The sequence below is a fragment of the Talpa occidentalis genome, unplaced genomic scaffold, assembly GCF_014898055.3.
Source record: "Talpa occidentalis isolate TD23 unplaced genomic scaffold, MPIMG_talOcc4v2.1 talOcc4.6, whole genome shotgun sequence".
NCBI classification, from domain to species: Eukaryota; Metazoa; Chordata; class Mammalia; order Eulipotyphla; family Talpidae; genus Talpa; species Talpa occidentalis.
This window is the reverse complement of record NW_023604972.1, coordinates 59,689,339-59,716,218: the sequence shown is the minus strand read 5'-3', so window position 1 is coordinate 59,716,218 and position 26,880 is coordinate 59,689,339. Positions and strand designations below refer to the sequence as shown.

The 26,880-nt window shown below is 34.1% G+C and overlaps 1 protein-coding gene across 1 annotated transcript in view; it reads right to left on the bottom strand.

Moving 5' to 3' along the window:
• Positions 1-26,880, bottom strand: part of GRID2 (glutamate ionotropic receptor delta type subunit 2) — a 1,708,541-nt gene that overhangs the window by 672,168 nt on the left and 1,009,493 nt on the right. The window contains exons 5-7 of the mRNA XM_037529328.2: positions 26,418-26,471; positions 11,972-12,145; positions 2,922-3,083 (exon numbers count right to left, since the gene is read on the bottom strand). Of these exons, the coding sequence (XP_037385225.2) occupies positions 2,922-3,083; positions 11,972-12,145; positions 26,418-26,471 (390 nt within the window). The remainder of the gene's footprint in view (positions 1-2,921; positions 3,084-11,971; positions 12,146-26,417; positions 26,472-26,880) is intronic.

The following is a 26,880-nucleotide window of genomic DNA, read 5'->3' as shown; positions in this document are numbered from 1 at the left end:
GGTGAATCCTCTCACCCCCCTACACTTCCGTCCTGCACCCCAGTCCTTGTATGCATAAATAAATTTTTACAAAAATAATTTTATCACTAGAATATACCCAGAACAATAAAGAACTTATGTCATTTGTTGATATTTGGTTGCTAACTTCTTATTAATATTTGTCCCTTTCCCAGTTGGCTCCACTTCTGGTAAGGCTGATTAAGACAGTCTATTCTGTATTTCCTTGGAAATTTAAGGCTTGCATATATATAGCCCAAGACAAAGGGAAGTTGCCACAGTCCCACCTCCTACCCATGACAAAGGTCCAGACCACACCTTTTCTTTTGCTCCAGCCTTCATCAGTTTTTGTCCATTCTGCTCTGAGTCTCCATGTGAATGGTAAACTTTCTTTGAAATTATATTGGTATATGAATGCAACCATATTATCATATTACATGTAAAAGTGCTGAACAAAACATTCATATGAGGGAAAGTGATATGATTGGGAAAAAATACAATTTTTTAAAAGATTTATTTATTTATTTATACAAGCATTGGGTGCAGTCAGATGTGCGGGAGGGTGAGAGAATTCACCAGAGCCAGAGCGGGGAACAGAACAGGCAGACTAACGAAATACACTGCTGAGGGGAGCAGCGGGCGGCAGGAGAGGTCTGCGCGCCATGTGGGACCCTTGCCTGGCGGCCGGGGATCATACTGGTGCTGCAGAGGCTGCGGGCAGCTTCGCAACCCAACGCTCAACCGCTGCACCACCGGGGAGGCCAGGGAAAAAATACATTTTTAAGATCAATTTGAAATATGAGATAAACAATAATGAAATTAAACACTTACCATCACATAGATCATTCAAATTTAGTCCCTAAGAGCTATAAAATAGATACATTCCTTTAAAAATTACCACTGGATGAGAGGAACAAATACTTGCAAATAACCCACCCCAAAAGTAAAATCCCATAGCTATTGTATTAAAACATTGTTTTGATTGTAATTTTTCTAACAGCAATATTTTATATACTTAATTGCTCCATGAGAAACTCTACATATTACAGTGGCCCTATTTTGCATCCTATGGATACTCTCACCAAATGTTTCCTAAGCAAACTCCTAAACTATTATTTGGATTTTCTGAAAAAGCTTCAGAAGAAAAAATATATGCAGGTTCCTGCACCCATGCCAAATCATGAATTAATAAATTGGCAGGATCAGATCGTGTTCAACAACCTCCATTAGATTCATAGCTGCCAAATTCCTGTATAGATAGAGTTGGGAAATTTTGGCAAGAGTTGGAGTTTAGATTTGGCTTATTCATTTTTCAATTAAAAAATCTTTCTCTGCCAATATAGTGAATACATTTACTTTTTCAAGTACTTCTGATAAGAGCCTAAGTTTTCATTAAAGTGATTTTTTTGTTTGTTTGTTTGTTTTTGCAAAGAGCAAACAGTAGAAAGAAAGATCCAGGCCACTCTCCATTTGAAACATTTCTTCATCCACTTTCTATTTCTTGTACATCTACTTCATTTCTAGTGTTTTTTTTTTTTAATTGTTATCCGGCCTTTATAAATATATTCACATTTCATTGGACAAGTATTCTCTTTTTTGTTTCAGGAGAGAAACACAAACACAAAAAAGAACTGGCTAAACAAAGAACATAAATTTCTAAATGGCTCTCATTTATGTAAAGGGTACAGAAGAATTTTGTTTGCTTTATTAATCATTTCATTTTAAATCCAAGAAGATATGAGAGACAAACAGAAAATGCCAGAAAGGATGACATGGCAAAAAAGCCAATAAACTGCAGAGTGCTTAGACTATTGAGAGAAGCTCAACAACACAAGCGGCCTTGTGGGAGTGAGCAGGTAGCTCAGCCAGAAAGGCCTCTGCCAAGGTAAACGCCGTACTCACAGTGGAGGAGATTTATGCCAGCAAGTATCCAAAATGATTCCCAAGAGCACAAAATATTAACTACTTACAAATTAGATCTTTATTGTAAGATAAATTAAAGATCATTACATCTAACATCTTAACATGTATCATCTTATTTTAAAGCTGGGCTTTAAAATACTGGGCTTATTTTTTTCAGTTGATGGTGTAAAGGAAAAACAAAATAAATGTGTGTGCTTTGTGACAAGCCAAACAATGGTTTGTGCATCTCTAACCTTAATGTTATATCCAAGGTATTTAAAATATTTCCAATGCTACTTTTTTTTCTCAAATTGTGTTGGCACACTTATCATTTATGTAACTATATAATTCTGGGACTACAGCTTCACACCTCCACATGTGCACCTGCTTAACTTCCCTTTCACCAAAACTGCAGTGCTAATATCATATGACATTCCCTTCCCTCCTCCCTCACCCCCTATTTCTTCTGATAGATTACAATTTTTATAGAGTCTAAAGATTGTTTTTGCTGAGTGTGACAAGTTTGTTTCTGTTGGGTATTTATATTCCAAACTAAGTGAAACTATCCAGTAATGATCGTTCACTTCAATCGCTTTTACTTCTATATAATATAGATATATTTAACATTCTAATTTTAATTTTAAAATACTTCCATTTTGTCATTGTACTGTTTTGTACTTTGAATTGATAGTAATATTAGTGAGGGGGGAAATCCTTCTAAAAGATATCTCATCAAACAATAATTCATTGTATCTTCTCCATATGAAAATTTTCATGTGTGAAATGCTAGTCAGCACTTACATTTTTTAATAATAGACATTTTTTTCCTTTCTCTTTAGTTCTTTTAAATACATTTGGTTATTATATATATATATATATATATATATATATATATATATATATATATATAGTGACAGGATTGCCAATGAATCTTTCATAATATACCAGAGAGCTATAACATAATAGGATGGCGTGTTTACTCCATGCAAATTTGTACGGTATGAATAATGACTAGGAGTTACCTTCTTGATGGTCTCCAGCATGGAACGCCCTCCCTGCCAGGGCTTGGAGTTCTTTCTGATACATGACAAACTTGCCATGCTGTGCCACTTCCGGTCCTCCAGCTTCTTGTGAAAAGCATTCGCAAGCAGAAGCACCGTGTCATATATGTAAAGGTTTGAAATCTGAAAATACATTAGACAGTGATCATTAGAATCAATGACATCAACCATCAAGTATACAGGGAAAATCATCAGTTCAGCTACTTTCATTCATGTCATAGATGGCTGCTGTTCTGGGTTATTTATTAACCAGAGATTTCTTTTTTTCATCTTTCAGGCAATTTTGCCATTGAGAATGAAGTCTTGTCTGATTGTATGCCTCAATTGCTTTTTCAGTTTACGTAGGTATAAAAGAGAAGATTAAAAAAAGAAGTTTCGACAGAGGCAAATCTGTTAGTGTCAGATCTTAGAAAATCATTGGCCATTCTTTCTTACAAAGGTGGTAAGGATCTAAGGGTTTCAGATTGGAAGAGCAAATGGAACAATACATTTGCTGAATATATCAAGATTTTGCATTTTGATTATTCGATAAAGAAATAGTAACTCTATCTTACATATGAGTATCACAGGGATAAAGAAAAGAAGCAGCCAACTGTGTGTCCATTGTATTCTATGGGGATTCAATATTGAAAATCTGAAAAGAAAGTGCATCATTCATAAATATTATAATGTCCAAGGTAGTATAAAAATCATTACATATATATATATATCTGTAGTAATTTGTTGCCATGACAAGCATCATAAGTGGTTAATTATTCATGAATGTGTCTTTATAGTAACACTTTCTTCAAAGGTTATCATGATATGATCTTCTTTCTATATAGATTGAAATGCAAATTATATTTTGGCCAATATCGTTGTACTCTTAAAGTTAACTCTTGCTTAACCATTAACCTCATGGTTAATAATTAAATATGTTGATTTTTCAAAGATATTACATAGGAATTATAAATGCCAGAGACATTCAACATCAATAGTAATCATTAATGAAAAAAAAATCCTTATCTCAAAAGGTAAAATTCAACATTCATTTAAAAATAGTCAATATAATTATGCAATAAAATCTGTCTTAAGGAATTTATATTTTCTCTGAAATTTCAGTGTCATCTTATAAATTTTCCTGAAAAAATGTGGACAGTATATTTATTTCCCTTTACTTATAATTAATCATGATGGAATGCTATAAATTATCTGTCCACATCCCAGAATAGTACTAAACTTCAATTTCTGAAATAATGAGTTTGATGTGATGAGCAATTGTTAACATCAAGCTAAGAGTTCCTTATGACATTTTTTTTTTCCTAAATAGGCAAGTCTTTAATCATTTCTGTTTACTACACATCATTTTATATGTACAACACTTATATAAGTTAGATCTTTCTTTAAAGAGACATTGAACACACATACGCACTATGTGAAATACAGCATTGCTCTATATAAGTAAATATTAGAGAAGGCTGTTCCTGTTCTCAGCCTTTTGCCGCCTGCCTTCTACATAATTACTAGAGAGACAAGGAGGATGGCTGAAATTTGCTATGAATGGAAAGTGAAATTTGAAGTAAAAGTAGTTGGTGAATCAAAATTTAGTCTTGCAATAGACAGTGAGGAACCCGAAGGATAGGCTTCCTCTGAAATGTTGAGTGTAGGCTTTCCCAAATTGTCTCACATCAGCACATGGATTATTTTGAACTGAAGTCAATCAAGAGAGTTAAGGGAAACCTTTGACATTCCCTTAACTACTAAAAGAATTAATAGGACTTTTACAAGAAGGACAGTCATCTGATTACAGAGCATCTGATCTTTGCCATATGAGTCACAGGGTGAATTACTCTCCTTGAATCCCCAGACCTGTATCCTATTCCTTAGCTCATCATATAGAAATTCATTTTGTTCCACTAGACTTAGAATTCACATCTATATCTAGGTGGATTTGTCATAGTGTGTAACTAAATTTGTTCTTTTCTCCTACTAAATCTGCCTGATATCCATTTGATTGCTTGACCAGTGTGAGAGAAACCAGAGGCATGGAGGAAGTGTCCTCACTGCCTCCCTACAATCCAAAAGGAAAATCAAGAAAAAAAAAAAAAAAAAAAAAACAACATAACAAATAAGTGGGTTGTGCCCCAAAACCCAGGGCAAATATTATTATGATTTTCGAACAATCTACAATAATCTGGCATTTCTAATTGCCTCTAACTCCAGTTTTAAATTTATTTGCTCTTATCATTCTAGCTTAATTTTGCCTCTGCTTCTGATTGATTGCTTTATGTGTACATATGATATTGTTGTGGTAGCATATTTTCATGTGTTTTTTTACCTCTCTACAACTAGTTAATATTCACAAATATACAATTCATAGGTCACAAGTTATATGAAACCTACCTAATTATGTGAAATTCTATCTACTCCCAGGCTGATTCTCTTTTTATGTGGTTCTTTTTAATATTTGATTTTATATAATTCTTACAGAATTTTTCATTTTTGCACAATGTATGCATTTTCATTTTAGTTATATTCCCCATACAATTACACCCCCCCTTATTTTGACCCTAATCCTTCCTCTCCCTACCTCTCCCCCCACCCCCATAGTGTGTCTCTGGTTTATAGTTGCTTGTTGTTACTTTCTGGTTCTTTATTTATTTATTTGTTTGTTTGTTTGTTTTTTAATTTATTTTTACAAGCCCTGGGTACAGTGGGAGGGTGAGAGAATTCACCAGAGACAGAGTGGGGAACAGTACAGGATGACTGACAAAATACACTGCTGAGGGAAGCAGCAGGCCAGACAGGAGAGGTCTTTCGAGCCATGTGGGACCCTTGCTGGCAGCTGGGGATGGAACCGGCACTGCGGAGGCTGCGGGCAGCTTTGCAGCCCAGCGCTCAACCGCTGCACCACCAGGGAAGGCCCTTTCTGGTTCTTTTTTATCTTGGTTCTCTTTTTATCTGCCATAATACTTTGTACATGCCTCTATGAAACATATCAAAGTTTTACAAAATATGTCTTTTATGCTAGAAAATGAGTTGCTTGTAAACAGGGCCCACATTGTATATAGCTTTCCCTTTTGTATTTTTGGGTCCTATATTTGTTATTTCCCTTTGACCTCACCTAGAGCTTAGCACATATTTGGTTTTGATAAGAAGTTGTAAAGACAAATAAAATAAAATAAAATAAAATAAAACAAAGAAAATCAATTAAAATTTAACTTCAGATTATTTTGATAGAAGTTAGGACATGAAAAACCTGGAAATCTGGGTCCCATCCAAGTCTGACACTTGTGGCAGTCTCCTGTACAACGCTTGAGGCATCTACTTTAAGTATTCATGCTGGTCCTTAAGAATTGTGCATAGTCAGTCCCAATATGTGCTAGGGGTTTTAAACAAATGACTGCCTTTCTCATTTGTCCAACATTCCAAACTGCAGATCAATAGGGAGTCGCCCCTGTGATTACTTGATTACTTTTGTCTTAGGAAAGTGCTCATTCTTTTTGAGATTCTTGCTTTTTCTCATGCCACACTTTATCATTACTTTTGGTGACTCTTAGTCACTCTTTATGAAGTCTTTGAATACTTTTAACAATTATTCAAATTATCTCCCAGCATTCAAAAGATTACTTAGATTTATATACAGATGATTTTCATGTCTACTCCAGCCACAAACAATGACTATTCACTTGTCACAACAGACCCCTTTTCTAATATTTCAAACTCCATTATCTCACCTTTTGACCAGTCATTCCTCTTTACCTTACTATCACTCCATTTGATCTCTGACCTCTCTGAACCAACCACACTCTTCCATTATTTAAATGGGTGGTTTAATATCACAATCTTCCATTATTTAAAACTATGTATCATTTATGTCAAACAATATAATACAAAACATCCAATTTCATTGAGTTTATCATCTGATACACTTTCTGGGATGTTTATTATCTCAACTCTGCCTTTCTCTCATTTTTCGATATTTCTGTTTGAAGTTTAGTTCTCAAAACTGAAAAATAATAGCAGATGTAGCCTGAGTATAAGATCATAGTATAAAGCATTATCTGTCTTGATTTTAGCAAAATGTTCTGACATAAAGATCAAGATTATGTTAGAATGGTGTATAGCCAAAGTGACTAGTACTATGTTCATTCCAAATTTGTCTCATCTTAAATCCTTAAACAGCTGTCAAATCATGGTTTATCCATATAAACTTCCTATAATTGATTTTAAACCCACACATTCTTTTACATTTCAACATTTAGATTATAATTGATTTTAAACCCACACATTATCTTGGTTACATTTCAACATTTAGACTTAACTATTTACTGCATATTAACAATTTGTCTCTTGATTATGTAACAAACACAAGTCAGTGTTTTTAGTATTGCATTTCCAAATTTGATAGGTATATTTTTTTCATTTTCATTTGTGTGGTGATAAATAGTTACAAATATTAGGTACTAGAACAGTATATTAGAGACCACCACAGACAGTCCCTTGTACTTCAAGAGTGAATATTTCTCAGTATCTTTTGAAAATCCTAATAGTGTCATAATGCTGAAATTGAGAATAAAAGAAGACCATGTGGTAAGTTATAGCTATCAGGAAATACTCAAAACTACAGAATGTATCTAATCAGTTTTCAAATTACATCAATGTTGATGAAAAATTTGAGAAAAGAAACTTTGCAACTAAGTAATTCAACATAAATTGTTTGAAATACTAATTTAAAATATTAATTTTAAAAGGTTCATGTATTATGACTTTTAAAGATAATAATGAAACTAACATATTTATACCTTTTTTCTTTAATCTGTGGTCAGAATGTTTATTATCTTCTATTCTATGGAGTTCTTGGATGAAAATAATTTAGTGACTTCAGTCTAGACTTGAAATGTCATAGCATGTACCTCATAAGAAGATTTACAAACACTTATGGAAAAAAAACATAAAAATTAAATGAACTTTAGTTTGGCAGTATTTGTTCTACAGAATATTCCATTTTTGTCTTTAAAGTTCTTTTAAACCATACACGTGGTAATATATTCTGCAGTTTATCTAGATACTAATTTTTAGTATATTAAACTGTCAGAAATTTGTCTTCCTCCTTTTCAAAACTGAGACAGCATACCAATGTCTTGTATTTGGGTCCTCTTCCCAAGTATTCTAAATTTTAATATTTTTATCATATTTACTGCTCTGGACAATTAATTTTCAAGGTTTCTTTTAAAATGGTAAGGCATACTCTTATCATCCCCAAACCCCTATTCCTTCTAAACCAGTGGTTTACATTTTCTTAATAATTTTTTTCTAATCTTTCAAATTTGAATACATTTTTTTCTTAAATGGGGAAAACAGGAACAAACTAATTTGAATGTTTCTATTTTCTCTACATTCACAGTCAAGATAACACTAGCTTCATAAGCAGCAAATGGTTGACTGCCTTTTAGCTTCACAAATTGTTAAAGATTCCTTTTCTATCTAAAAGGTTTCTTTAACATTTATTTGTATCTTCAGCTAAACCTCCATGTTAGTCTTTCTGACACTACTTTAAAGATTCAGGAAACATTTTTGTTCTCTCTAAATCTCACTTCTTTTTGTATGTAATATAAAATAATTGCAGCCCAGGATTCTCTGCAAAGGTCCACTCAATATTCTTCTCTTCTGTTTTATTGAATATTGTGATTTTAAAGTTGGGTTTAGACATTTAGTGGTCACTTGAATCATATATTTCATACCTTTTTTTTTTCTGAATTACTGAAAATTGTACCATGCTGAATTCTAATCTATAATTCTGTCTGTGATCGTATTTTCCTGCATTGCTTTTATGGACTCTTAATTCAGAAGATTATTTCTCTTCAAGAATTCCCTACACACAAATTTTCAGTAAATATCTTTATTATTGCTTTCTTTAAGGTCCGAAGTATAAATTGTTCAGAAAACTAACCTTCTATATCAAGTTCTATGTTTGTAATGAAAAATTTTAGGTTCAAGTACCCTGCATTTAAACTCTTAATTATATAAATATTCACATATTAAAAATTCTGTCAGTTTTCATTTTGTATATTAAATATTTAGTCAAATTATATTAATATAAAGTATATTAGGGAAATCACTACAAACCACATCAACCAAAGAGAAGCTAAAAATCATCTGATAGTATCAATAAATGTGGAGAAAGATTTAACAAGATTCAATATACATTCATGACATGAAACCCACAAAAAATAGGTAGAGGAAGATCATGTCAAGAAAATGAACTTCCTATATATCATATCCACGACTAATACAATTATCAATATTGAAAAACTGAATGTTTTCTCTCCAACATCAGGTACAATTTAAAGTAATCCACTTTCATAACTATTATTCAACATATTACTGGAAGTCTTAGCTATAATAGTTATGGGAGAGAGATATAAAAAATCTAAAATGGGATTGAAGAAGTAAAACTAACATTATTTGCACATGGCATCATCATATAAATAGAAAACTCTAAAAACTCCACCAAAAAAAAAAAAAAAACATTAGAAACAATAACAAACAGTATATAGTAAAACGGAAGGCTACAAATCAATACACAAAAATCTGTTGTATTTCTAGATGAAAGCAACAAACTAGAAGAGAAAAAAATCAATAAAACAATCCTAATTACTATGCCATCAAAAATAAATATCTAGGAATAAAATAAACAAAAAGTCCTAAGTTTATACAACAAAAACTATATGATATTGTAGGGAAAAAAAGTATACACAAAGAAGTAGAAAAATATCCCTTGCTTATTAGTTGAAAAAGTAACATTGTTAAAATGGCCATCTACCCAAAGCAATATACAGATTTAATGCAATCCCTATCAATGTTTCAATGTCGTTCTTCAAATAAGTAGAACAAACATTACTGAAATTTATGTGGAATCACAAGTTACCCCAATTAACCAAAACAATAACAAAACATAAGAAGTACAGAAATATAATACTCCCAGAATTCACACTATTCTGCAAAATGACCGTAATTAAAATTATGTTATTGAGATATAAGTTGAGAGACTGAATGACACACACATAATAATGGAATAGGATTGAGAGCCCAGAAATAACCCAGACTTACATGGACAGTTTATCTATGACAAGGGAAACAAGAATATAAATGGAACTGCCTCTCAGCTATGAAAAAAGAAACAAAATATTACCATTTTTGAGAACATGGATGGAACTAAAATTGAGTATGCTAAGTGAGATAAGTCAGAAGAGGAAAGAAAAATATTAGATGATTTCACACATATATGAAATATGGAGAAACAAAAGAAAAGAATAGACAAAAAAACAAACCAAAGTGAAACTATAGAACTGAGGGTAACAGAGCAGTAGTGGGAGGGTGGAGAGCAAAGTGGCTTGTATCCTGTTGGGCTATGATGGAGGACTCAGTGCTATGGTGGTGAGTTTGGTGTGGTAACATACATCTGAAGAAGTGTGAACTTATACCCCTAAATCATATACAATTTCATAAACAATGTTATCTTAATTAAAAAAATGACAAAAATAAATAAAACTGTTCTCAGTGATTTATCAAAAAAAATAAGCTGAATAAAAATAATAATACTGTTCAATTATCTTTCAAAAACATTACTAATTCAGGGCCTCCTCCGTGGCGCAGTTGTTGAGCGCTGGGTTGGGAAGCTGCCCGCAGACTCTGCAGCGCTGGTTTGCTCCCCTGCTACCTACTGGGTGAGGATCTCACATGGCGCGCAGACCTCTCCTGCTGCCCACTACTTCCCTCAGCAGTGTATTTCGTCAGTCTGCCTGTTCTATTTCCTGCTCTGGCTCTGGTGAATTCTCTCACCCTTCCTTGCTTCTGACTGTAACCAGTGCTTGTATAAATACATAAATAAATCTTTAAAAAAAATTGCTAATTCAACTTATATATCTATAATTATTGGTGATAAACCTATTTTCCGAGGGCTATATTTCCAAACTGAACATCTTTTAGTGCTACAATGTTTTCAATATTAAACTTATTTTGAAGGATTTGCTTTCTAAAATATATCAATATATTTTAGAATATATATTTTTCTGAATTCTAAAATTCATCTTGAATTTATCTTTATTGATGTCAGAGTTTTTATTTAAATCTTAACAAGTTAGCAGTATACTCTCTTTAGGGACTGTTTTGTGACACTTTTTATTTTAATAGGAAAAGTCTTACACTGATAAGATATTTGAATTAGTGTATCAGACTGAATTAATGTATCAAACTGATTTCTTTTTTTCCTGTTTCTTCCCTGCTGAGAGAGCTATTATGACACCTACTGTTATTGATGTGTCTGCTTTAACACCCTTTTCCAATTGACATATTGAGATGCCCATTGCAAAGAGAAATCAAACCAAAAATTTGAGGATTTTCCTTCAGAAAAATAAATAGGCTCTGAGTATTTAAAGGACATTCTTCTGAGTAAGCTGCCAGGAGTTGGTATTCTCTAGTCTGCTGCTAAGAGATTTTATTTATTTACTTTCAAAATCTTTGTTTTTTTCTGACTAGTAAAGATTTCATCTTTACTCCATTTGAATTGGATATAACTACGTAACACAGCAGCATTTTTGGGGGGCATCACTAAATTGTGTTTCTTTTGGTGAAGTTCTTCAAACTGCAAACTATTATTTAAAGAAGAATAAACATAGATATATTTGTTATGCCTGGGAAGTCAGGTAAATTATGTTTCATTAATAAATGGACTTTTGCATTAAGGAGTATCAGTGACAAATTATGTCACGAGAAATGTTATGCTAAGAATCAAATAACCTTTACTTATATTTTTAGTAAACAAACAGATTTTTTGCTATAATCGGCTCTAAAGATCAAAGATAGATTCTTAGCACTTTCCCTATCACACTTTTGAAATTGCTGGAGGAGGAGAATAGTTCAGAAAATGCAAAGGTATAAAAATCTGATTCCAAAGCAACTTGAAAAGCTGTCTCTACAATTGCCAAAAAAAGCACCCTAGAAGAAATACTCCTACACTGAAAATATACCTCCATATTCTGAGCAAATGGATCCTTTGGATCACACAATGTTGAAGATATTCGATGGTTGCCACGGAAACATCTCTGACTTATATTCTGGGGAACTGGAAATGTCTGCCGAATGATCGTTAACCTTCCAATTGACCTTCTTACAAGTTCCTGTATGTCCACATCATTTATTTCCTATAAGATAAGAAATGAAACAATTAGAAATGCTTCAATATAGTAACAGAAACACCAAACTATTAATGAGGTATTAGCTGAAATGCTAGGGAAGTCTGTTACTGTAATACTTTGCTTACTGCTTACATTCACATGAAAACCATAAATGTTCATTAAAAATGATTAAGCCATTTAAAGATGTTTTCTGAGATTTAAATTATATGCATTAATGTCTAAATAATTCTAAATGGAGCAGTTGACTTAAATACAGTTTATAATAAGATTATAATTTAATGGGTTCAACATTTTAGAAAATGTGCTTTCTAAACACTGAAAAGGTCAGAAAATAAGTTGTTATTATAATTTATTAATCATTAATGAATTTCAAGTTACTTTAAGTATCTAGGATGAAAGTTGCAATGTAAAAGAATACATCTTCTCAAATGAAAAAGAAGGGCTCTTAAATAAGGAAAATAGAGAAAGCAATTTTTTTTTCTATTTTTTCTTAGAATGTCTGTGCCTAATCACATGTTTGTTAGTAGAGACTAGATTAAACCAAGTGCTCACTAACTATTGGATGGATAAAGTAGGATATAATTGTGGTCTAAGCATGAAGGTCAAAAAATTCTGTTGATTAACATAGCATGGAGCAGGATGAGTGAATGATGAAACCAAGTGATTTTTATTCAAATTAATGCTCTTTTCTATATTGGTATCTGCCAAACTCAAAGCAACTAGTGTTCAGTTTTCTTTCTCCCCTCTTCTCCTACCTTTCGATGTAAATTTTGATATTTGCTTCAATCATGTGTATAAAATGATAATAATTACAATATTTCACTCACTTATTTTTGTTCTAATTGGAATTAACCCAAATGAAGTGATCAGGTACATTTTAATTTTATTTTTAAATTTTAATTCTAAAGCAGTCTTTACCAAGGCAATTTTTGCTTCATCGTTTGCATTTAAATCAACAAAGTACTATGATATGCATATTGCAGTTCCCGTAGATTCTTATATCAAGAGAAAGGCTTTGATGCCAAATAATTTTTGATGAAAGCAGTATTTTTTTCAGTTTTAATTCAAATAATTATTAAATTCCAATAATTATTTTCCTAATTATTATTAATATTTTTAATTCAAATAATTATTAAAGAAAATGGTGACTTTTAGGCACTTTTTTTGTCTTATTATTATTTACTTATTATTCACTCTTACAGTCCAACCAGTTACTTCAAATTTGCATGTGTTTATTTTTTTGAATGCTGAGTAATATTCCAATATATGTACCACATCTTCTTGAATCCAGTCATCTATTTTTGGGCATTGGGTTGTTTCCAAAGCTTAGCTATTGTAAACAGTGCTGCTATAAACATAGGAGTGCAGGTGCTCTTTGGAATTGATGTTTCTGTGTCCTTTGGGTAAATACCTAGGAGTGGAATTGCTGGATATAAGCTGCTCATGTTTAGTAGGTCCAGAAATCTCCACACAGCTCTCCATAGTGGTTGGACCAGTTTGCACTCCCACCAACAGTGCACAAGTTCCTTTTTCTCCAACATCCTCGCCAACACTAGTTTTTTAATATGTGCCATTCTCGTGTGAGATGGTTATCTCAATTGGTTTATTTCCCTGATGACAAGTGATGAACATTTTTTCATATGTCTGTTGGCCATTTGCATTTCCTCTTCAGAGAAGTTTCTTTTTAGCTCTTCTGCCCATTTTTTGACTGGATTATTTTCTTTGTTGTTGCTGAGTCTCATCAGCTCTTTGCAGATTTTTGTGATCATGTCCTTTATCATTAGTGGGTGCAAAAAATTCTCCCAGTTGGTGGGGTTTCTCTTTTGTTTTTGTTATTGTCTCTTTTGCTGTGCAGAAGCTCTTTAATTGATGTAGTCCAGCTTTTATCTTTCTCTTCACTATCACTGCTTTGGGTGATGTGTCTGTAAAGATGTCTTTGATGTGCCTCCGTAGTGTTTCGCCTATATTTCCTCTATGTATTTTATGGTTTCAGGTCTTATGTCTAGTTCTTTAATCCATTTTGAGTTGATTTTTGTGTATGGTGTGAGTAGTGGTCAAGCTTCATTCTTTTGCATGTAGCGACCCAGTTTTTCCCAGCACCATTTATTGAACAAACTTTCTTTGCTCCAATGCATAGTCTTGCTCCTTTGTCAAAGATTAGTTGACCATAAATCTGTTTATTTCTGGATTTTTATTCGATTCCATTGGTCTATGTCTTCTTGTTCCAATACCATGCAGTTTTGATGATTACGGCTTTGTAGTATAGTTTGAGTCTGGGAGTGTGATGCCTCCATTCCTTCTTTTTTCAGTGAGAGCTTGGCTATTCTTGGTTTCCATATGAATTTCATCAATAATTTTCTATTTCTTTGAAAAATGCCATTGAGATTTTGATTGGAATAGCATTGAATCTGTATATGCTTTTGGTAGGATGGCCATTTTAATAATGTTTATTCTTCCAATCCATGAGCAGGGGATGTTTTTCCATTTCTTTGTTGTCTTCTTCCATTTCTTTTAACAGTTTTTATAGTTTTCTTTGTATAGGTCCTTTACCTCTTTTGTTAGATTTATTCCCAAATATTTGATTTTTTTGTTTCGATAATAAAAGGGTGGTTTTTTTTTGATTTCTTCTTCTTCAGATTTATTGTTTGTGTATAGGAAGGCTACTGACTTTTGCGTGTTGATTTTGTATCCTGCCACTTTACTGAATTGATTGATGAGTTGAATTAGTTTTTCTGTGGAGATTTTTATTTCCTATGATAAAAATTCATAAATGCTTCAATATAGTAACAGAAACACCAAACTATTAATGAGGTATTAGCTGAAATGCTAGGGAAGTCTGTTACTGTAATACTTTGCTTACTGCTTACTTCACATGAAAACCATAAATGTTCATTAAAAATGATTAAGCCATTTAAAGATGTTTTCTGAGATTTAAATTATATGCATTAATGTCTAAATAATTCTAAATGGAGCAGTTGACTTAAATACAGTTTATAATTAGAATGATAATGGGTTCAACATTTTAGAAAATGTGCTTTCTAAACACTGAAAAGGTCAGAAAATAAGTTGTTATTATAATTTATTAATCATTAATGAATTTCAAGTTACTTTAAGTATCTAGGATGAAAGTTGCAATGTAAAAGAATACATCTTCTCAAATGAAAAGAAGGGCTCTTAAATAAGGAAAATAGAGAAAGCAATTTTTTTTTCTATTTTTTCTTAGAATGTCTGTGCCTAATCACATGTTTGTTAGTAGAGACTAGATTAAACCAAGTGCTCACTAACTATTGGATGGATAAAGTTGGATATAATTGTGGTTAAGCATGAAGGTCAAAAATTGTTGGATTAACATAGCATATAATTGTATCTAGTGATTGATGCAAAAAGTGTTGATTATTCAGCATTAATGAGTTTTCCTATTTTTATTCAAATTACTCGCTTTTAGTATTCAGTGGTATTTGCCTTCAAAGCAACGTGTTCAGTATTTTCTCCCCCTTCTCAATCATTGGATAAAATTTTGATATTTGCACTAATTTGTGTCTTAATTGGTAAATTACAATTAACTCCATAGGTTTGTTCTTTTGTTTTTGGTGATTTTTTAATTTTATTTTTAAATTTTAATTCTAAAGCAGTCTACCAAGGCAATTTTTGCTTCATCGTTTGCATTTAAATCAACAAAGTACTATGATATGCATATTATTCAGTTCCGTAGATTCTTATATCAAGAGAAAGGCTTTGACGCCAAATAATTTTTGATGAAAGCAGTATTTTTTTTCAGTTTTAATTCAAATAATTATTAAATTCCAATAATTATTTAATTCAAATAATTATTCAATAATAATTATTTAATTCAAATAATTATTAAAGAAAATGGTGACTTTTAGGCACTAATTTTTTTGTCTGTATTATTATTTTTACTTATTATTCACTCTTACAGTCCAAGTAGCTTCAAATTTCTTCCTTTATTTGCAATGTTTATTAATTTTTTTATTTTCTGAAAATAAAATAAAACCCGGGGCCTCCCTGGTGGCCCAAGGGGTTAAGCACAGTGCTGTGAAACTGTCCAAAGCCTCTGCAGTGAGGGTTCGATCCTGGCCGCTGGCAAGATACCCACATGACACAGCAGACCTCTCCTGTTGTGCCCACTGCTCCGCAGTGTATTTCACTCAGTCTGCCTGTTCTGTTCCCCACTCTGTCTCTGATGAATCCCCTCCCCCACCTCCACACCTCTGGCCTGTACCCCAGCTCTTGTATGCTTAAACAAATAAATCTTTTAAAAAATAAATAAATTGTATCCAATGTAATATCTTGGATTTCAAGTTGATTAATCCTTAACACAGCATCAAAATTCTTTTTCTCAGGGCCTCCATAGTGGCACAGGGAGTTGAGCACTGCACTGTGAAGCTGTCCAAGCAGCCTTTGCAGCACGAGTTAGAACCCGGTCGACCTGCGAGAATCCCACATGGTGCAGCAGACCTCTCCTGTCTCTCCTGCTGCTCCCCTCAGAAGTGTATTTCTGTTATCTGCCTGTTCTGTTCCCCACTTACCCTTACCCTCCTTACCCTTACCACGCTTACTCTTACCCTCCCGCACATCTGGCCTCTACCCCGGTTCTTGTATAAATAAATAAATCTTCATTTTTTTTTTTCCCTCAGTTTAGAATACCTTCTCTTTCCTTTAGCCTTTGGCGTTCATTTCAATGGCCACCAAAAACTGGCAAAATGCAGGTCACTTTTAAAATCTCTGTCACTTATTCACAGAGCAGATTTTAAAATATCTTGTTGACTCCATTTTAAGCCTTAACCAGATTTCTTTTCAAAGGAATTATTTCTGCTACTGAATGTCTTTATATTTTTAAAAATACCTTCTTATAGATAGGAATTTTTTATTTAAAAGGTAGTTAAAATTGTACTTTCCTCATAATATTAACTAAGTTGTGTTACATATTTTAATTTTTTTTGTTTTGTAATACTAGTATTTATCAATATTTTATCAAACAGCACTGCCTCTACCAGCTTCATTCATGATGAATTACAAATCAAAAAGACTTACATTCATTAAAAGCCTACTATATGCTAGATAAAGTACTATGTATTCTATTTATTTTATCACTTTCTGTTAAAAATTCATTTTGATTTGATAACCACTTTTATCACTCCATGAGGATCTGTGGAGGATTCAAGCTCTTTGCGCAAAATCCCTGGCCACAGGAGGAGGGTCCCACATGGCGCACAGACCTCTCCTGCAGCCCGCTGCTGCCCTCAGCAGTGTACTTTGGTCCTTCTGCCTGCTCTGCTCCCCACGCTGGTTCTGGTGAATTCTCTCACCCTCCCGCGCTTCTGACTGTACCTAGTGCTTGTATAAATAAATAAATAAATAAATAAATAAATAAATAAATAAATAAATAAATAAATAAATATTAAAAAAAGCAGGATTTGTTGTTAAAAAAATTTAAAAAGCTCTTTTATTCATAACATTAACTTATGTCATCAAATGAGGTATTTTCTGAAATAATTATATAAGAAGTTGGTATTTCCTTAATTATTTTGGATTAATATTGATTAATTAAAGATTAATATCCTTACATTTTAAGGAGAGGTTTGAGGAAGGGAAGATGGTGTCAGAGGAGGTTCCCAGTTTCACTCTAGTGGGTAAGCTACAGTAGTACAAAGAGGCACTCACAAATAGTATCCTGTCACTGGAGTGAAAATAGAGCAGCTTCTGGACAATGAAGACCAAAGCTCAATACATAGGACAGAAAAGATACTGAAGAAATTCAACTCTATACAACACAATGTGGATGGCAAGAGTACCCAGAGACAACAACTGGGGCAGAAGCTGTGGCTTAGATCCACACTCACATGATAAGGTGGCCCCAGGAATGTGAGGGCTACCTAGTATGGGCCTAAATGTGGTAATATGTGTGTGTTGTGTGCACAGGATGCCCAGTGAAGAAGACAATGCACACAATGACACTGCTCTTCTGCAACCTCCCTTGAGCTGAGATAGTAAAGCAGAGCTGAAAGTCTCTTAAAGTGGCCCTGAATGTCTGGCCTGTTAACTGGAGGGCTGTGGTTCTAGAAACCTACAGGTGAGCTATTAGTGGAATCATAGACATGAATAGTCCATGAACACCAAATTCACCAGTGTCAACACTTCCAGGTCACCCCCCACCCAGAAAAGGCATATATAGATAGTTTTCCATGACATATGAAACTATGTTCTGTAAAAGTGAAAGGACTATACCATTAGGATATATGAATACATAGCATCCTAGATAGCTACATGGGAAGAACAAAATAACACATTCAGAGCACTTTCAGTCCTAAAGGGAGTATTTCATCACACAGAGAGAACAACTCTTCAGATTATGGAAACAACACAAGTGCCAAAGACAGATGAGTATATCAGGAAGTTGTGGTATATATACACAAAGGAATAGTACTTGGCTATTAAAAAAAAGATGAACTTTTGATATTTGCAAAAAAAAAAATACAGATTAAATGAGAGGATTATGCTAAGTGAAATAGAAGCAGAAAGACAAATACCAGATGTTATCACTTATATGTGAAATGCACAGACACAAAAACAAAAGGCCATACAAAGACAAACCAATAAGAACTACTGGAAATCATACTGTAGAACAGAGGCTATCAGAAAGAGAAAGTGAGGAGCAAGAGCTAAGTGGGGACATTTGGGTCTGTTACACCTAAATGATCTGCTAGGCCACTATTTTAGTTACATATGGTTCTGCATTCCTATACAAGGACAGAACTGCCCAGGCAATCAGTTATAGGAGCCCAACCCTACAAGGTGCCATCCACATCAATCAAGAGCAGAATATTTGATCACCCTGGGAAGGGAATACATCACAAGGTATAACCAGGAATATCTGGGAGCTGTTGACTGATGCATAAATTTACTCCTGGCTTATATGAGGTATGACTAGGAATACCTGAGAGGCAGGGGACATCAGCTGATGTATGACAAGGGATCCAATAAGCTGATCAGTGTACTGCCTTGGTAGTAAGATTGAAACTATAGCTGACGGTTAGGACTTGCTTTTCAATCATAATACCAAGTCACAAACAGATGAGAACTGCCTGGGGGAAGACTCACGGCCCCTCAAACTACTGCTGACAGAACACATTTTCTAGTTTCACACCTCCCTTTTCTCTTTGTCTTCTTTCCCCACATAACTGATGCTATATGATTATTCTAAGAATAAAAAGGCCAGGATTTTGCTCTTTGAGCAGCATCCTATGTTGGTAGCCTGTTCCATGACTCCAGTTTCTTTATCAGTGTCATGTTGTGGACACAACAGGGAGGGAGCCAAATGGACTATGGTGGAGAACTATAGGTGTTTTAGTGGTGTATATGTTAATGGTACCAACACCTGAGTGGGGCGATTTTATACTTCTAAGTTATACACAATGTTGTAAACTAATGTTATCTCCATAAAATCTTAAGTAGGCCTTTCTGGTGGTGCAGGTGGTTGAACTGTGAAGCTGTCCACAGCCTCTGCAGTGCCAGTTTGATCCCTGCCGGCAGTGGAGATACCCACATGGCGTGGCAGACCTCTCCTGTCACGCCCGCTGCTCCCCTCAGCAGTGTAATTTGTCCGTCTGCTGTTCTGTTCCCCGTTCTGTCTCAGGTGAATACTCTCACCCTCCCCGCACTTCTGGCCTGTACCCCAGTTGTTGTATAAAAATAAAAATAAATCTTAAAAAAATCTTAATAAAAATGAAAAAGTACTTTATTGAAATGATTTTTCCACAACTCTGAATATGCTAAAAGTAATTGAATGTACAATTATATGGGTGTATTTTATGCTATATACATTACATTCACAAGGTGGTGATAAAAAGCAAGGGAGAATATGGAAGCAAGAAGACTGGGAGGAGAAAGGAGCATATGAGGAAAAGGGAGGGAGGAAAATAACTATTGCAAGCAAGATTAACATGAAATCAAACAGGTTCTAAGTTTCATGCATTACTGGACTATAGATGATACTTTATAATTCTCTAAGGACCAATATTGAAAAAGGAATAATTATATTTAGATGCATATACATGGAAACAAAACTTAAAGACACTTAAACCCATCTTCTGATGAAAGAAATGGAAAAATTGACATTTTAGTTGGATACTTTAACACTATCAAGACATGGTTGTAATTTTCAAAATATTATATTTTACATTGTTATCAAGTAATCATGGAATATTCAGTGGTAGGCCATTGTGTGTGTCTATTAAATATTTAATAGATTTCAAGTAACAGGAATTATATAGATTATGCTGGTGACTACAACTGAAAAAAATATAAAATGTTATCTAAACCTAGAATAAAAATGGTATGAAATATTTCAAATAAATTGAGTAACAAAGTCAGAGGAGAAAAATTGTTTAATACTAAAAATAATATAAGAATATAATCTATCTGACTTTAATTTGATTGTTCAACCACCCCCAAAAGAACCCAGAAGGGTAGGGGGGAATTTCCTCTCTGCCTGGATTAGATAGTATTATATAATACTTTGAAAATAATAAGTTTTTTATTGCTGTGCTTTCTGCTAATATGTTTATATTCTTCAAGCTTTAGCAAAGAGATACTTTGATATTTCCATAAGTTTGACATTAATATGAAAATATTACACACCGTTATGCTGAAATATGGAACAAAACCAATTGTAGTTTAAATATTAAGAGGAAAAGGAGCAGAATGAGAACATTCTGTTTGACAGATTAATGGTAGCAGTATAACTAATCACTAAATTAAAAAATGAAAAGTATCTATTACACATATAGATTATTTTAATCTTAACAACATCAACATGCTTCTTACCTACAGAACCAAGCATTGAATTAAGAGAATATTGATTGAAACTAAATAAGAAGTCGGGACACCAACATTCAGGTTTAGTATCATCAGGGAATAGAAGTAATGATAGCATTATATTCTTGCAGCACTAAACAGAGTATATTCCTCTAACTGAATTTTTAACATTTGTGGAACTTAAATAAAGTGATAGGCCATCTGCTACAGGACCCTGAAGGGATAACAATACTTATTTGGAAAGGCTGTTCTGGCCTGAATTTACTGATTGCAGGGAGAAGATAAATACCATTACTGACTACTAGCATATGATTGATTATACCACCCAAGCTAGCACAGCCTCTCCTTATTATAGCACACAATGCAAATGACAAAGTATATTGTTTTCAAGTTTCTATATCAATTTGTATCATGATGCACAATGCCAACTTTGATTTATAGTTCCTTTCTTAAAAAAAAAAAAAACTATTGGTGCAATAAGATTAAATAAATGTTTCCAACCCATTTTAAAATTAGCAATAAAATAATAGTTACATAAACCAAGCTAGACAGATGCATGTTTTCCATGTTCAATCAAAACGGGCATTCATGCTTTGCAGGACTTTTGTTCTTGTTACTTTTAGATTTTGTTAGCCTCCTAGCAAATTTGAGAAACCTGTGTTTTTTCTTTCATCAAAACTAAGGTAAATTATAATTCATTGAATGCAAATTTAAATAAACATGCTTGAAAATAAAGTAGTGAGAGTCAAGTTTTCTGAAGCATGTTTCAGAGAGAATGAGGTGGCTGAATCATAGACTGCTGACCACAGGTGTACCAGATGATTAAAGTTTTTCTTAGGAATGAAAACACAGGAAAAACAACAACAACAACAAAAAAAAAACAAAAAACAAAAAACAAAAAAAACACTTAATCTCTAAGTACCAGCCTAATATCGGGGAAAATCATAACTAATATAAATTAGAGTGGGCTGTGAACATTAGATTTTTCAGAAATTAGGTAGTATTGATCTGCCCAAAAGAAATGACACCATTGCTCAATGTTTTGTCAGGAGAGCTGTGGGTGAAATACAATGAGGGTTTTGGTAACGCTCAAGGTGAAATTGCTAGTGATTATGATAGCTTATGGTAATAAACCAAAGCATGAAAGAGGAGAAAAGAAATGAAGTTTTTTTTTTTAAACTTCTGACTTTTACTGAGTTATTTGGTGCTTTGATTACTTTGCTTGTGTGCATGTTTGTTTTATTTTGTTGGTGGTTGTTTTTTTCAAAATAAGCACCTATGAAATACTCATTTTAATACAGTAGTTGCCTGCTAATATTTTACAAAATAAAATATAATGATCAGGCCTCCCCGGTGGTGCAGTGGTTGAGTGCTGGGTTGCGAAGCTGCCCGCAGCCTCTGCAGTGCCAGTTCTATCTCCGGCCACCGGGTGAGGGTCCCACATGGTGCGCAGACCTCTCCTGCTGCCCACTGCTCCCCTCAGCAGTGTATCATCAGTCTGCCCGTTCTGTTCCCTGCTCTGGTTCTGGTGAATTCACTCACCCTCCCGTGCTTCTGATTGTACCCAGTGCTTGTATAAATAAATAAATAAATCTTAAAAATAAAATATAATGATCAGTTAAATTAAATGAGTCACCATGTTAATGAAAAAAAGTAAAATAGCTGTTTTTATTCCTTCCATGAAATTATCACCAATTATATACATGCTAGTTCACTGCTCAAAGTCTAGATAGCATAAAGGATTGCATGTTCTTACTGAGAAATAAGCAGTAGATGAATGACTATTGGTGTTCTGGGAAACTACTGGGCTCATCATTTCAAGATTGAGTGTAATTTTAGAAGTTCAATTAGATATGGGAAAATTAAATAAATAATTGAGGGGTCTCTACTAATGGACATTCCCATCTAACAGTCTTAAATATTAATTAATTTGATTATAATAACTCTAAGAAGGCAAGAAACAACTTTTTCCCCAGCCAGCTTTATTGAAAAACAAGTAAAAAGACTAATTTATTTTGCAACAGGGAGTCTGTGATCTCTCCCCCATTAGAAGTTAGATGAAAGATAAAAAAAACAAGGAATTTTTCAAAAACTAGTAATGGAGAAAATAATTAAAGAAAAAGTAAAAATTAATTGATAACTATCTCCTCTAAGACTAAAATTTTTACAAGAGTAAACAGAAAATTTAAAATGTCTATAAGAATTATACAAAAAGCAAAAGCAACCAAAGCTTTAGACTTGAACAGACTTTTTAAAATCCCATTACTACCACATAATAGTTGCGTAATATTTGGTGAACAGTTTGATTTCCTTGAAACTTAGATTCCTGGTGGAAAAATAAAAATTAAAATATCTAATTTGAAAAGTTGTCATGGATGTCTGCTAAGTTTCCCTTATTCCTTCTCTCTGTAGGGATGTTTAGTCATCAGGATGGAATTCCAATTTGATGGAAAATTGAGAGGTAATAGATAAAATTGAAAGTATAAAAATTCCATTGAACATCAGATTTCACCCATACATATTGTTTGTGGGGTTTTCAGAAAACATTTTACTTTAACATCAGAAACACATTGACAAAACATGTGGACCCAGAAATTGACATTCCAAAAAGTGTTTGCAAGATGTTTCCAGTGTTTTTACCACTAAGCACAAATGAAGTGTGGTGCATGGGAGACAACTTGATATTACTTTTTAAGGAATCACTTTTATCTTTCTACATACTGAGAAGCAAGCCATTTACTTAGTGTAACTCTCAATCTCTCGGTACTTCATAGAATAATATTTAGGGTTCAACAAAATAACCTGACAACTTTATCTGTGAACTTTGATGCCCTGTGATCATTACTACAGTGCCATTATTGTCCTTTGTCAAGCACTGTGATAGGAGCATGAAATACTATCTAATGATTAATTTTTAATAGGAACTTATAAAGTAATTGTTATGTTTACTGTACAAATGGTAAAACCGAGGCACTTGGCAATTATAGTTTATATTTATAGTATTATTGCTTACCAGTTTTATAGGCAGGATTGATTAAAACAATATTGTTATATTTGAAAATAGAATTCTTACCTAAATGCAATCTTTCCATGAAAACAAAAATAATATTCTAGAGTTCAATATTTTATTATCTATCAATAAATAAGACAATGTTTTTATTCATAAGTATTAGCTAAGACTGGATACTATGTCTTGTTAAAGAAAATCCATGCATTCTCGTTTTTTCATCCATGATGGATCTGCTCATTGTTCTTTCCAGTTCTGACTGGCAGGTTGTAATGGGACAACTTATTTAACAAGGTTTTTATATTGTTAAAATATTTTTAATAGTATGCATATTTTTTTTACAAATATCAAAAATATGCTCAAGGAGGGCCTCCCTGGTGGTGCAAGGGGTTGAGACACAGCCTATGAAGCTGTCTGCAGCCTCTGCAGCAGGAGTTGGTTTCCTGTCCAGCGAGCAACTGGTGTGGTATGGTAGACCTCTCCAGTCTCACCCGCTGCTCCCCTCAGCAGTGTATTTCAATCAATCCTCTTGTTCTGTCCCCCACTCTGTCTCTGATGAATCTTCTCACCCCCACACTTCTGGCTTGTGCCCTAGCTCTTGTAAGCACAGATGAATAAATCTTTAGAAAAAAAAATATATATATTCTCAAGGAATTTGACATGTTGATGGAATTTTAAATTGTAGTGTTTACTAAAACAATATATTCTTATTTATTCATATATACACATACACACACTCACATACATATACACACACACACACTGAACCTTTTAAGCCTCATAGCCTCATGTATGGGGCTGGATATAAAAGTTCTAGAAACAGGAGAGGTCTGCTGTGCCATGCAATTTGCTCCCTGGCTGGCTGGGGATCAAACTTCTGCTGCAGAGGCTGCAGATAGCTTCACAGGCTGCATCTTAACTCCTTGTGCCACTGCATCCCTCAGTAGTGTACTTCGGTCAATCTGCTTGTTCTGTTCCCCACTCTGTCTCTGGTGAATCCTCTCAACCCCCACACTTCTGGCCTGTACCCCAGCTCTTGTATGCATAAATAAATTAATCTTTAAAAAAATTAAAAAAAATAAGGGCCTCCCTTGTAGCAGAGGCCATTAAGTGCTGCGCCGTGAAGCTATCCACAATCCCTAGCTATCCACAATCCGTTTCGATCCTGGCCAGCCTGCAAGGGTCCCTTATGGCATGGCAGACCTCTCCTGTCTTGCCTGCTGCTCCCCTCAGCAGTGTATTTCAACAGTCTGCCTGTTCTGTTCCCTGCTCTGTCTCTGGTGAATTCTTTCATGCTCCCACACATCTGGACTATACCCCAGCTCTTGTATACATAAAATAAATCTTAAAAAAATTAAAGACTAGGGGCCTCCCCGGAGGCGCAGCGGTTGAGAGCTGGGTTGCAAAGCTGCGCGCGGCCTCTGCAGCACCGGTTCGATCCCCGGCTGCTCCCCGGCCACCAGAGGAGGGTCCCACATGGCGCGCAGACCTCTCCTGCCGCCCGCTGCTCCCCTCAGCAGTGTACTTCGGTCCTTCTGCCTGCTCTGCTCCCCGCTCTGGCTCTGGTGAATTCTCTCACCCTCCCGCGCTTCTGACTGTACCCAGTGCATGTATAAACAAAACAAACCAGCAAACAAATAAATAAAGCTTGCCTCTATTAAAAAAAAAAAATAAAATAAAATAAAAAATAAAAGTTCCAGAAACAACATTAAAAAATAAAATGAGGGCCTCCCCCGTTGGCACAGGCAGATGAGCGCAGTGCTGTGAAGCTGAACACAGCCTCTTGGCACCGGTTCTGCCACATGGTGTGGCAGACCTCTCCTGTCTCACCTGCTGCTCCCCTCAGCAGTGTATTTCATCAGTCTGCCTGTTCTGCTCCCCACTCTGTCTTTCGTGAATCCTCTCACCCTCCCGCACATCTGGCCTGTACCCCGGTTCTTGTATAAAAAAAATAAATCTTAAAATAAAATAAAATAAAATAAAATAAAATGAAAACAAGTTACTGGGAGAAGTTCACTTTGGTGATGAGAAGAACTGTATTTTGTATAAAGATTGTTTCCAGAAGCAGGCTGTGGAAAAGGCTAAAAGATACTACATGAGAAAGACACTCACCATTTATTCTATGAATATTTTATTCACATAAAACCCTTTATATTTGTTTAAAGTGAATGAGTTTACAGCATTCATTCAGTAAACTGAATGTTTACTTTGTGTTCTTTTTCCTCTTAGAAATTTAAGGCTCTGAAAAATGTTGTCTATACATATGAAAACAGGAAACACTCTTCTTTTTAATTATTTTTGCATAGAAGTATTGGGGTGTAGGCCAGAGGTACAGGGTAAAGGGTGAGCCTTAAAGGTGAAATCACTGAGATGTAACCCCTAGGCCACCAGGGAGGCCCAGCAACCACTTTTACAATAAGATTTAGATGGCTTTACCTCATTTATAATGATCCAGTGACAGTCAAAAGCAACCAAATTAGTCTCCACAACCTAGAAAAGAAAGCAAACCAGGTATCAGTAAGCATAATCAAGAAAAAAAACTAACCAAGCTAAGTGGCTATACTTGTCAAATAGCAACAATGTATCATATTATAAAGGTCTTTGTTATTCAGCTGAAAATGGAAAACTTAGGAAAACAAAGTAGAAGCATTTGTGTTTGATGGGTAAATGCAATATATACTTGTTGATTAAATTTGATTAAGAAACATAATCAAACAAATGAAAATTTAATTCAAGAAAACCTGGCAAAACAGGTTTTAACTAAACTATAATACTGCATTGTAACTTAGAAGTCAAGTCACATTCTATATTATAAATAATCTTTGATCACATTCTATTATTTTCTTAAAAAAATATTTGAAGATATTTCCTTCCAGAATACATGCCTGACTTAACATTT